The sequence below is a fragment of the Pteropus vampyrus genome, unplaced genomic scaffold, assembly GCF_000151845.1.
Source record: "Pteropus vampyrus isolate Shadow unplaced genomic scaffold, Pvam_2.0 Scaffold89, whole genome shotgun sequence".
Classification (NCBI taxonomy): domain Eukaryota; kingdom Metazoa; phylum Chordata; class Mammalia; order Chiroptera; family Pteropodidae; genus Pteropus; species Pteropus vampyrus.
In genome coordinates this window covers 874,190-886,670 of record NW_011888870.1, presented here as the reverse complement: position 1 = coordinate 886,670, position 12,481 = coordinate 874,190, and the positions used below count along the sequence as shown (strand labels likewise).

Sequence of the window (12,481 nt, the reverse complement as noted above, 5' to 3'; positions counted from 1 at the left end):
ATGGGGGCTAGACGCGCGCTAGGGAGGGCACTGCCAAGTGTCGGCGCCCAGCTTTGCTCTCCCTACCCGCGTTCCTCGAAAGCGCCTGACAGCCTGTCCTTCTGGGTGGGTGAGGTTGGTTACGCAGCTGGGGGCCTGCTTCTCAGCAGTTTAGGGGCCGTCGACTCGTGCTGGGCGCCGGCCCCGGTTCCTAGCGCCGGCCTAAGCTGGTCTCACCGGGGCCTGGGCTCTGAGTCTTCCCGATAAACAGACGTATCTGGCGAGATCAGCAGGTCTCGACCCTCTTATCCCCTCCCCAGGAGCATGGCGCCTTGGTGTCCCTTTCCCTCCTGCCTGAACAATTAACATACTTTAGGCTGTGTCTTCACCTACCCCTCTTGCCTTTTTGACCCTGTCAGGTCCCTCCCCTTCCTTTCCATTTCATTTTATTGCTTTTTATTGTTTTCCTCCGGCCTCCCCTTTTCTCCTCCCAGGCCTTTCTCTGGCTTAATTTGAAACTGACAACCCTCCCACTCTTTTCACCTCCTCCCTCCCTCATCCTGGGTCCGGAGCCTAGTTTGGGTGGCTGGCGAGCCAGGGCCTAGGAAGGGTGCTGCAGGGTGGTGGTAGAGGGGATTCTGTCGCCTTTGGTTTGAGACTCCCCCCACCCCCCCGCCCGGAAGCTGCACCTATTACACCTGCTGGGGAAATGACTTTGACTTCCGGTGGTGGGTGGGTGATTGACTCTAAACTCCAGAGCATTGATTTCTGGGTCATTTCCTATGACAGCTCCCTCTTTCGTGTTTGAGTCCTTTGTAACCTCAAAAGTATGAAAGATCTAGCCCAAAGTGCAGTGTTGAGAGCTCAGCCTAGGCCATGCCCCAAAGCACTGCCAACTCTGGTGCCAACACCTTGAGATATAACAGTGATATGGTGCAGTGAGCTGTGAGGGCTGTTTTAAAACCCTGCGTCTTGGGGAATTTCACACACCTCCAGGCCAGGAGATTCCTGAAGCACCAGGGCAGCTCCCACCTCTATTAACACCTCTTACGGATTGTCCCCTGTTGATTCCTGTTAGGGAGATGACAAAGGCAGATAATGATAATCTTCCTTCTCCAGCCAGCCTCAGCCCCCAGATGATGGAGGGATGCCCTTCAAGCTCTGCAGAGGTTTCACACATGACCCCTGATTTCTTTCTCTTCCTGATGTGAGTTTTGTCTCCTGTTTAAGCAGTGAGTACAGGAAAAGCTTCTGCCTTCCCTGTGCCATAAAAGATATGTTCCAGGAAACCTCTCCTGGTCCTACCTCAGCTCCCCCCCACCCCCCCACCCCCGCCTGGGGTGGGGAGGGGGCATGCTGACAGTTTAGATATTGCATAGGAAGTAAGTAACTCTAAAGACTCACATCTCAGGAAAATTAATGTTTTAAATTTCTTTTTTAATGAAAGTAACATACATAGGTAAAAATTAGAACAGCACAAAGGCTGTGCAGTGAAAAGTGGGTCTTCTGCACACCCTTAGAACCCAGTTCCATTCCCCAAAGACAACTACCAACTATTTTTTTGTCATCTTTAAAATAATTTTCCATGAGTATCTTTAAAAAATAGAATGATTTTTGTATAGTTCCTGTCTTTGCCTCTTTCACCCAACTAGCTCTTGGGAGATTTATCCATATCAGAACATGCATGTCCATGTCACTTTTTTAACCAGTTCCCTGGTGACAGCCAACAGGTTGCTTCCAACTTTACTTATTGGAACAGCGTGGTAGGGTATTTTTTTTAGTCCAAATGCTTTTGCGTGTGTACTGTCTTTCAGTAAATTATGAGACTTGCCATGTCAAAAGTTACGTATATGTCTAATTTCAGTAAAAAGTTCTTAATACTTACCCTTATAACACTATTAAACTTTAAGTCGTTGCCAAAGAAAATTTTTATTTCCTAATATAACGTGTGTTCAGATAGGAGGTCAGGTTTAATCTAGTGGCATCTCAGACCTTCGGGGAGCAGTGCCTTTTGCTCTTCCCTCAAAACAAACAAACAAACAAAAAACACTAAAATGGTCTCCACCCCTCAAAAAAAAAAAACCCTACTAAAATGAGTTGATGGCTGAATGGCATTGTCAGAGCATATTTATATATAGTGTCCATGCACTTTACTCTGCTCTCCCAGTAATGCAATGGTGATTGAACACAGAATCACTGTCAAGAGGGTGGAAGCAGCCAAAAGAATTGCCGAGACTCTCACCAGAGAGGAATGTTCTGTCTCTCCACGCCTCTGATAGGAGTGGGTAAAAGACAGAGACCATCTTATCTGGAGGACTTCTTCTGACCCCAGCCTGAAGAGGCAGGGCCCTATTTATTTATCTGTCCCTCAACTACAGTAAGACTCATTGTCTGCCTGCCTTATTTTGTCAACAGGCAGGCAGGACCCAGCCCACACCGGCACCTCCTTTCTGTCTTCCTGGCAGCCAACTCTTAAGTGCTCTATTTAAAGCCAAGAGATGGGGTGGCCTGAAGGCTTTTCTTTCCCTCTCATCCTGAAGTTTTAGGGGACATGGGCCACTCTTTCTCCAGATTCTATCCCGTATCACTCAGTTTGTCTCCTGGAACCCAAAATGTTGAGGCTCAGGTACAGGAAGTTATTTACTAACTTCCCTGGAAGCTGTGTGTCAGTGTCATTCTGGCCTTCTTTCTACCTCCTAGGGCTAGGGGCTATGGTTGGGGGAGGGGGGGTAAACGAAGCCACAAATACCCACCTCTGTTCCCCTCTGCCATGGCCTCCTGCCTTCATGACCAAGAACACTGTCATTGGGGAAGCCCAAAGCTCACCTGGGGAGGCCCAGTGGGCTATCTGTTGACTACAGGGGAGATTTGGATGTGCTAAAAGGGGGGGGGGGGGCGTTCCAGCAAGCGGAAAGGAAGCAGTAATGACAACATGACTCATTCTAGGAATTGGCTGCTGCTTCTGGGAGGGAGCTGGAGTCTGCCATGTAATCCATTAACCATTTGTCTACTAAAAACCATCATGTGCTCCACTGTGTGGGCTATCACAACACCAAGAGACAGAAGGAATAAAAAGGGGATTTGGGGAAATCCACAGCCTCAGAATGAGTATTTTCAATTGATCATTTGACCCCAAGTGAATTCTCTGGGCCAGAAAAAGAAGCAGATTTTCCGGAGGCTCTAGGAAGTGTGTTAGGTCCCTTTGGATTGGAAGTAAAGTGTCTCCAAGCAAAGCCAGCCTGTTCTCTCAGTAGCCCTTGGCATTCTGAGGCTTCAGTGGCCAGGTTTTCACTTGATTCTTCCTGACTGAATATACTTGGCCTGAGAAGGCTTATTTCCAGATACATACTCACAGTTCTGTGACTTGGTCACAGTTTAGTTTTTACCTTAAGTGATCCATTTGGAGAAGTTTAAATGTAATATTAAGGGTTTTTACAGAATCATACTTGCCAGAATGGTAGTTGACATCAATTTGAGGGCATGTGGGGGCCAAAAAGTTCAGGAGGAAAGGGTAATGAGAAATAGAAAAGGGAGGGTAGGTGTTAATCAAAGGGAGAGAGACAGTTTTTACTTATGGGGGCTGAGATTTAAGGTCAGAAGGCCCCATTCTTGCAGTTTGGTTTGGAAGGTGATAACCTAGATTGATTACTCTAAATTGGACCTATATTGAGGATTGTCAGCAGTGTTCTTAGCACCTTGGGAGTGAGAAAGGGCAGGGCTATTTTATTGCCCTGAGTTTGAAACCTCACATTAGCCCCCATTCCCTTATGAATAGAAGGGGTGCCATCTATAATCCAGTTTAGAGCTGATAGGTTAGAGATGAAAGATCAGTTTAGGAGTCTCTTCTTGCAAATTAATGAAATTCTGCATAATCCCACCTGTATTATAAACGAAAGAGGAAAAAGCTTTTGTTTTCGGGAGGGATTTAGTTAATATTTGCCAGATATCATATATTTCCTTTCACAGTTTGCTGCTTCTGATAGACACAAAAAGTTAATCATTGCTTCTCTGAACTATAGCTTTTTGGGAGGAAGTGGGGGAGTAGAGAAAGAGAGAGACAGAGTATGTGTGTGGGGAGGAGCCATTTATATTCTAAGACTATTAGTGTATTTGGTTCAATTTTTTTATGATCAGAACCTATATTAGCCTAATATTTTTGACTGTTCCACACTCGGTATTGATTAATTCTAGGCATTTCCTGACAGCCTGAGAAATCAATGCTTATATCTGTCTTCTTTGTTTTTTCTTGTAGGAGGATATGAGACTTTCTACTCGGAATATCCTGAGTGTTGTGTGGATGTAAAACCCATTTCACAAGAGAGGATCGACACTGACAGAGCCCTCATCAGCCAGTATGGGAAACCAGTGCTCAGCGTCAGCTACAGGCCAGCTTATGACCAGGTACTTGGTGTGGAAGTGCAGCCCCAGCTCCTGGCCCTGTTCCTTCCTCAGCACCCTCACTCTTCCTCTCCATGCTCAGCAACTGTGGTTGGTTTTTTGTGGATCAGGGTGTTGGCAGAACCCTCCAGCTTTAGAGAGCCTCTGTTGCTTGCCAACTTGAGTTTCCATCCAAAAGTAAATGGGCTTCCTTCCAGCAAACAAGCTGACAAGAGCAAACGAGCCACAGGATGCTCGACAGCTTCTGGAGAAAAGGGGAAGTGAACAATATATTATTATTAGCTGGCCTGGGAGGTGCAGAGAAGCTTCAAAATGTTGGTTTAGGTTTCCCTGAAGATGTTTCAGAGCTGACTTTCAGGCTTCCTGTGCTGATTTTCTTTGTAATTGTTCATGCTCTGCAGTTTCTGCAAACTAACCCAGCACCTTGTTGGTATTTTTAACTAAAATGGGCTGGGGGGTGGAGGGAGGAAGAGGGAAGGTTGGCAAGAAACTAGAGTTTGGCTGGCTAAGCAGGCTTGTCTAAGGGTTTCTGATACTTATAATTTTATAAATTCTGGAGCTAGATGAAATCAGGAGACACTAGAGGGTTGCATGCTTCTACAAATGTATAGAGTGTTTTTTCCTTCAAAAAAATTGTACTTCGTGACAACTCATTAAAGGAAGTGTAAAATAGAAGGGAACAAGATGAGGAAAAAAGGTAGGCAAGGACCCAAATCTGGCAGAAACCAGAGATCAAAATCTACCTTCCCATTTTACAGAGAGAAAAAACTGTTTCATGGCTGGTGAGATAATAGATTTGCCAAGAATCCTGCAGCTGAGTTCATGGCAGCACTAAACACAGAACCACCTTCTCTTAATTCCCTATTCTGGTTCTTTTAGGACCTTGTTCTGTTTTCCACATGCTGCCTTTTGGGAAAGGGACATTCTCTTCCAGGCACTTCAGTTGATGGGAGGAGCTTTTCAAGTTTTCCCCCTCAAATAAGAACATACTCAAAAACATAAAAAGGAAGACTTCTAGCTCCTGCCTAAAATGCCAGCTGCCTGCCATGAGCACAGCTCTGTCCTGGAGATAAACTTCTAAGTAAAGCTAAGTGACCTTTCCTTGAATGGGATCATTGACCAGGAAGCCTAATAGCTTGGGAAGGTGCCAAAGTTCTTATTTTGTTTTCCTTTATTAAAAATACTCACACTATATGACGAGGCCTCAGCTTACAAGCCGTGGGCATCTGACTTAGCTGGATTTCTATTTTTGTTTGTTTGTTTGTTTGGGTTGTGTTTTCCCCCTTGTTTCTCAGAAAATGAAAGAGAAACAAGAATTGGCAGGATGTTGTGAAAGCTCTCCAGCCTTTGGCTGAGTGAGGACTGGGGAGGCCCTGATGTGTCTCCAGCGTTCATCCGGGGAAACCCCGAGCACTGCTTCTTAGAAGCCAGGCGAGGCCGTGTTAACCTTTGGGGTTTCTGAAGGCCCTTGGTTTCTTCCTCTTGAGTCTAAACAGAAGATTCAGAAAAGAAAAGAAACATGGTTTCAGGGGTGTGTTGGGCTAAGCTCCAGAAGGTGGCTAGGATTCCAGGCCTAGTGTGTCAGCATTTTCCAGGCACTGAAGGGAAGATGAGGTCTCTGTAGGTACATCTAACTGAAGTGTTAAGCCCAGGGGCCAGCCATAGTAAGTCCTAATAAAAATACTGGTTGTTACTGTTAACTACCTTTTGCAAAATCCTCTGTAACTTTCTTCCAAGTTGCCATACTGGCTTTTGCCTAAACACTTGAATTCTCAGGAAAGAAAAAGCAAGCTCCATATGCGGGGTGATGTGAGAATTGCCTGCTGCTGGCCCTTGTCCCATGCCCCTTTTCCTATGACGGGTCTGGTGGAGTTTCCATTTCACTCTTATTCCAGGACAGGAAATGGAAACACAGGAAACGGATGGATGATATGGAAAAGACTCCCAAAGACATAGCCACTGTCCCTCCAGCCCAGTGTTTCCCTCTAAATCTCCAGGGCTCCATTGTTCTGTCACTGGCTTTTCTGGAAAAGCCACTCTGGAAATGCTGAGTCTGACCAACCAGCAGTTCTTTTTAGCTTTGCCTTGGAGTAGGTGGTCTCTGGTTCCATTGGAGATCCTCCTTAACTAGAAACCTGGTGTGTGGGTGGTCTCCCAAAACGGGGCAGATGTGAGCATCTCTCACCCAAACCTTCATCTCCACATGAAGAAGATCCGGGTGGGGTAACCCCTCTGCTTGCAGCCTACCAGCTTTTCTTTATCTGAGAATTCCGGGTAGATAGTATTTTCACTTCTCAGAAGCATACTTTTTTGGGGTGTGGGGGACACATTTTAACATCTCTGAAATCCGATGCATCTTATGATAAAGTGTCCTAGGTTTGATGAAATACACTGTATAAAACATCAGGACTGTTAAGGGGGGAGCTCACCTTGTTGAATTCTCCTCTGTTTTATCCTGAAAGAAACTGGGGCTGCCCCCAAGTTGAAGGGCTTGCCCTGGTCCTGTCGTGTCAGCTAGAACTTGAACACAAGCGTCTCGTTGCTTCCCGTCACATCACACCGCTTCTCTTCCTTGTCAGCACAGGAAGGCTGCGGGCATTTCCCACCTCCTCGATTTGTGTGAGAAAATGAAAATCTTTGTCATGTGGGCTTTGCCATCACTGAGTCACCAGCAGTAATGTAGGGTAGAGAGTCTGCCGGGGTGGAGGCTTCCCCCACACTCTTGGTTCAGTAGCTTTGGCTCTGGACTCTCTCTACCTGGAAACCACAAAGGGAACCTCCCACCTTAAAATAAATAGGTCAGGGTTGTTTTGTTTCTTGCCCCAAGTGAGCAGGCTAATCCAACATTTCCTGGTTGTCCTTTGCCCCTGCTTCCAGGGTGGCCCAGTTGAAATCCTTCCATTCCTCTACCTTGGAAGTGCCTACCATGCATCCAAGTGCGAGTTCCTCGCCAACCTGCACATCACGGCCCTGCTGAATGTCTCACGGCGGACCTCCGAGGCCTGCACAAGCCACCTACACTACAAATGGATCCCTGTGGAAGACAGTCACACGGCTGACATTAGCTCCCACTTTCAAGAAGCAATAGACTTCATTGGTAGGTTCAGCCATTCCCCCTCAGTTGTTCTGAGGCCCCGAAGGGTCCTGTGTTCTTGGGTTTCGATGTGCTGATGGTGGTTGACTTCTTGGAGAAGAAAAGTCTCTTGTATATGTAACCACCAAGAGTTGGAGCCAAGAAGGGATGCAGCCCCGAACACGCAGAAGGGAGGATTTGAGTTGCTATTAATAGGAGCTTTTATTTGCAAGATAAATTAATATAATTTTATGGCAGTACTCACTGCCGCTCTTGTTATGGTTTCTAGCTGGGCAGGAAGCAGAGTGTGTCTGTGCGTAATGCTCCACGCCAGGAAAGCAGGGGAGGGAAAGAGCCACCCTAACTGTGCTTCTACGTAGGTTGGGATATTTTTAAAAGCAAACAGAAGGATCGAGGGAGACTACTTAACGCACTAAGCCCCAAGGGCCCCAGCAGCTTTCCAGTTTTTGGCAAACCACTTTGGGGGCAATTTGTTTTGTATTTTCAGCTAATTTTGGATTAAAGATAGCACTTGACTCAAGTTCCATGCTTTGTGCACAGAAAAGTTGGCATCTTTCTGCATCCCTTCTCTATTCCGTGAGGCAGTTACCATTCACTCTGTTGCGTAGGCCTAGAAATTTCTGGTCCCTCTGCCTGGAAAGGACATTCTTTGGGCCTGGGGTTTCCAGCTCCTCAGTATAGCTTGATCGTTCTCCCATTTGACATCTTCTCTTTCTCTCATCCGTTTCCCTGGAGGCTGAGCTGACTGTTTCCTGTCTCAAATTCGCAAGCACCACTCCGCAACCTTAGGCTCTTTCCTCCCTTTGCAGAGTCTTTTCCCATTAACATACATAGTTGTTGAAGCCAAGACCTTATTCTCCTGTATCTTATTGTGAGGGATGTTGGAGGGGAAAAGGCAGGTGTCAGGCACAACAATAATTATTTAGTGCAGTAGCAGTTAAAGGGCCCCTCTGCTCATCACGCACTATTTCTGCGGGAAGCTAATGAGAAACTGACCAGAGGCAAAAGGCCAAGCCTATCCTCCTTGTCCCTGAGCCTCTCTGCGGAGGCCAAGACGGCTCCTCTGGAGTCTCTGAGAGGCGCCAAAATGATGGGTTCAGGGTGGGAAAGCCTTGCCCTTCTCAGCCTATTATTTAATTACCTAGATAGCTACTCAGTGAGGTCGTGAAACCCGCCCCCATCCATTTCTCAGAAGCCTCCTTCCCCATCCTGTGTGTGTCTTGTGTCTGTCTGTGTACACAACCACGCACACCCACAGCATTTTGAAAGCACAGGATGCTTTTCCCCAGACTGGTCGCCCTACTCAGGGAAGGAGGGACTGAAGTTGAATCATGCAGTAACTCCTACCAAGGGGAAGGCCACAGGAGGGCCACATGGAAGGCAAGCCCTGAGGGGATAGAGTGGGATCCAGAAGCAATGCACTCAAGGCCAAGGCCCTTTGCCTTTTTGGCACTGGGCCAGGTAAAAGCTAGTGTACAAGGAGGCCAGCAGGAAGAACAAGGGAAAATCAGAGTTACAACCCTATAATCCTAGGGACTTGGGGTCCCCTTTTGAACTAACTTGCAGGAACTTATTTTTCCTCTTGAGACAGAGACTGAGTTGGAGGCACCTCTAACGAGCTACAATAGTGTCCTCACATGGGGAAACTCCAGGGTTCCTCCTCGACTCCTCAGAAACTTGATGTTTTAGATTTTGCAGATCTCATTTGCAAAGTCCTTGAACTCGAGGAGGGAGATGGATAAGGAGGCTGACTTTTTATTTGCCCTTAAAATCTTAAATATTTTTGCATACTGCGGCTTTACATGGTGCCACGTACACCTAACTTCCTGTGATGTAATTGTTTCCTTAGTAGCAAGAGAGAGAATTGGAAAGACTTTTTTTGCGGTTATTTAATGTGTATGTTTAACCTTTTACCCTTTCTCATTTTTAACAGTTGTAGCTCTTTTGGGGGCAGGAATGGAGCAGAAAAGGAGGGCACCCCCCCCCTTTTGTCATATTGAGCTAAAGAATGCTGATGGTGGTAGCTTTATAGCAGTGACTCCCATTGTTGTGCAAGATGGACTTTGCAAAAGCCATTTATATCCTACATCTTAGTAAGCATCACTTAGCCAGGGCTATAATTAGTGGCTGTGCACTATATATTGTATGTTTGGTAGTGGGAACCCTGGGAACTGAGCCAAGCATCCTGCCTTGGCATAGCCAGACAGGGTGCCTGGGGAGGCCAGAAGGCCTCTACCAGGATGGGGAATATGTCATCACCATTAGACTCAGACCCTGAGAAGCAGGATTTGCTTCTCTAAGTCAGCCTGAGCTTGAGGCCCTCAGAAAAATCTGCATAAGCAATGAAAATTTGTATGCAATTTCAAGGCTTTTCCAGTGCCCTCTTGGAACCCATCCATGTTCGGATGGCATCCTCAGGAAAGGATTAGTCCAGGTCTAGCACCTCCAGTGGCAGAGTCTGTGCAGGTATCCTGGAGAACCAGAAAGCAGCCCTAAGGGTTAGAAAGGTCCTACGTGGGGAAAGACATTGGGGGGACCTGAAAGCCCTGCCCTCACCAGTGGGATTAAAGACTAGCAGAGGTCTGGTGTAGGACCTCAGCTGCTGAGCAGTCCTGATTGTTTGATAACTAGGTTACTTTCGTGTTTAATTCTTGTTTGGTGTTGCCTTTGGGTTCCAATCCCAGCTTATTCTCAGTCTTTTCTTCCTTTCAGATTGTGTCAGGGAAAAGGGAGGCAAAGTCCTGGTCCACTGTGAGGCTGGGATCTCCCGTTCGCCCACCATCTGCATGGCTTACCTCATGAAGACCAGGCAGTTCCGCCTGAAGGATGCCTTTGATTACATCAAGCAGAGGAGGAGTGTGGTCTCGCCCAACTTCGGCTTCATGGGCCAGCTCCTGCAGTATGAGTCTGAGATCCTGCCTTCCACACCCACCCCCCAGGCTCCCTCCTGCCAAGGGGAGGCAGCCAGCTCTTCATTCATAGCCCATTTGCAGACACTGAGCCCTGACGTACAGGGTTCCTACTGCACATTCCCTACCTCCGTGCTGGCGCCAGTGCCCACCCACTCGACGGTCTCAGAGCTCAGCAGGAGCCCTGTGGCCACAGCCACGTCCTGCTAAAACTGGGAACCAGCCCAGCCCCAAGAACAACTGTGATTTTGTTTTTTTAAACTCGTGGACATTTCATACCTGTGCAATACTGAAGACCTCCCTCTGTCCTGCTGCCCCAGTGGGACAGTTCATGGTCACCAGGCTTGCAAACGAACTTCAGACTGACCTGGGGGATAGGTTCTCGGGACCGAAGGAAGGCTAAGCCATTATGAGAGCACAGTGTGTGCTAACTACTGTACTTCCAGACCCCTGCCCTCTCAGGACTGTTCAGTCCTAGCACCTCAAAGTTCGCCTTTTCATTTCAAGCGTAAGGCAATAAATACCTGCAGCAACATGGGAGAAAGCAGTTGCTAGACCTGGAGAAAAGGCAGTTATGAAGCCAATTCATTCTGAAGGAAGCACAATTTCCACCGTACTTTTTTAACTGGGCAGTCTCCGTATTTGTCTCTGTTGCTTCAGGAAATAAGCTGATCATCTAGTCAGGAAAGTAACCCTATAGGGTTTGTTAGGGACCCAATATATATGCTGATTTGACCCCTCATGTGTTTCCGAGACTCTCTCTTGGGTCCAATGGAGGTGGTTGGTTGAAGTAGGGAGACGCTGACACTTCTGGGTTGCCTTTTCACTGTGGGTCCTTCCCTGACTTTGGACTTTGGCATGACTCTTATTCATACTTGAACCTTTCTTGTTGCACCTCTTCTCAAAGCAGCTCTTGTGTCATTTTGAAAAGAGTTCTTCAGACCATAGACCAAAAGTCACCTCGTTGAGGTGGCAGTGGGTGCCAGGAGAAAAATGGTACCTGCTGTCCGGTCAGTGGCATTGATGAGGTCATTTCCCCAGCTTGCTGTCCTTAGGTGTGTTTGTCGCGTCTCTTGTGACACTTGTTTTCCTCCTTGCCCCTGGGGTTTGTCTTCAAGTTGTGGACTTCTGGGATTTTCAGAGTTCTCAATGTGGTACTACTGCTTTTTTTTTGTCCTTAGGTTATTTCTCCAGGGGAAAAGGCAATAATTTCCTAAAATCCACACGAATGTGAAGAAAAACAGTATGTTACTGGTTGTCATTGTTGTTTTTTATAGTGTAAAATAAAAATAGTCAAAAGAAAAAAAGCACTTCTTTTGGTGAGTTGGGGTAAGGGAGGAATACGTTTAGGTGGGGACGTGGCCTGCTCCACCGGGATTTATCTCCAAAGGAACTCTAAGGTGATGGCGGCAGTAGGCAGGAGGCTGTGGAACAATACAGAATGTTGCTTTCCAATTGAGAGGCCTCCCAAAGCTCATTTGCAAGAGGTGTCCTTGGGCACTGGCCACACAGGTGGTCAGAGCATCTGCTCACTGAGTTCTTCACTCCTATGATCCCAGGCAAGGAATTCGACTTGAACCTCAGATTCTTCATGTGCGGAGTGAAATGAGCTAGGTGATCTCCCAAATCCCTTAAAGCCTGAGAACCTGGATTCCAGCAAATCTGAGTGCCATGGTTGTGGTCAGCTTCCTCCCTCCAGTGCCTGGCACATGGCAGACACTTGGAAAAGGTTGGAAAAATGGCCAAGAGACAGAAGTAAACTACTAGGTGAAGGTTTACCTTAAGTGCCTCCCCACCCCCTTTTTTACCACTGAAATGAATTCCCCCAGGAATTCCTAGGTAAACCTTCAATGAGTGGTTTTAAATCCAAGGCTATATGGACTTGCCTTCTGAGTAATTTTCTCTGCAAGGGAAGGAGGAGGCAGTATTGATGTCGCCACACACTTGGCTCTGCCTCCGCTCCAGCTTAACCCTTGGGGCCTGTTTCCTAATCAGAGGGAACCAGGAACTGGCTGGGATTTATGCCACCCAGTCAGCTAGTGCCTGACATGGGCATTCTAATTATACCCCTAGATTGTAGAGGGTCCAAAGAGGCCTCCAG

At 47.1% G+C, this 12,481-nt stretch overlaps 1 protein-coding gene across 1 annotated transcript in view; it reads left to right on the top strand.

Moving 5' to 3' along the window:
* The window catches only part of DUSP5 (dual specificity phosphatase 5), a 119,024-nt gene extending 107,337 nt beyond the window's left edge, over positions 1–11,687 (top strand). The window contains exons 2-4 of the mRNA XM_023532721.1: positions 4,232–4,380; positions 7,255–7,474; positions 10,184–11,687. Coding sequence (XP_023388489.1) covers positions 4,232–4,380; positions 7,255–7,474; positions 10,184–10,590 — 776 coding nt within the window. The 3' untranslated portion in view covers positions 10,591–11,687. The remainder of the gene's footprint in view (positions 1–4,231; positions 4,381–7,254; positions 7,475–10,183) is intronic.
* The last annotated feature ends 794 nt before the right edge of the window (positions 11,688–12,481 follow it).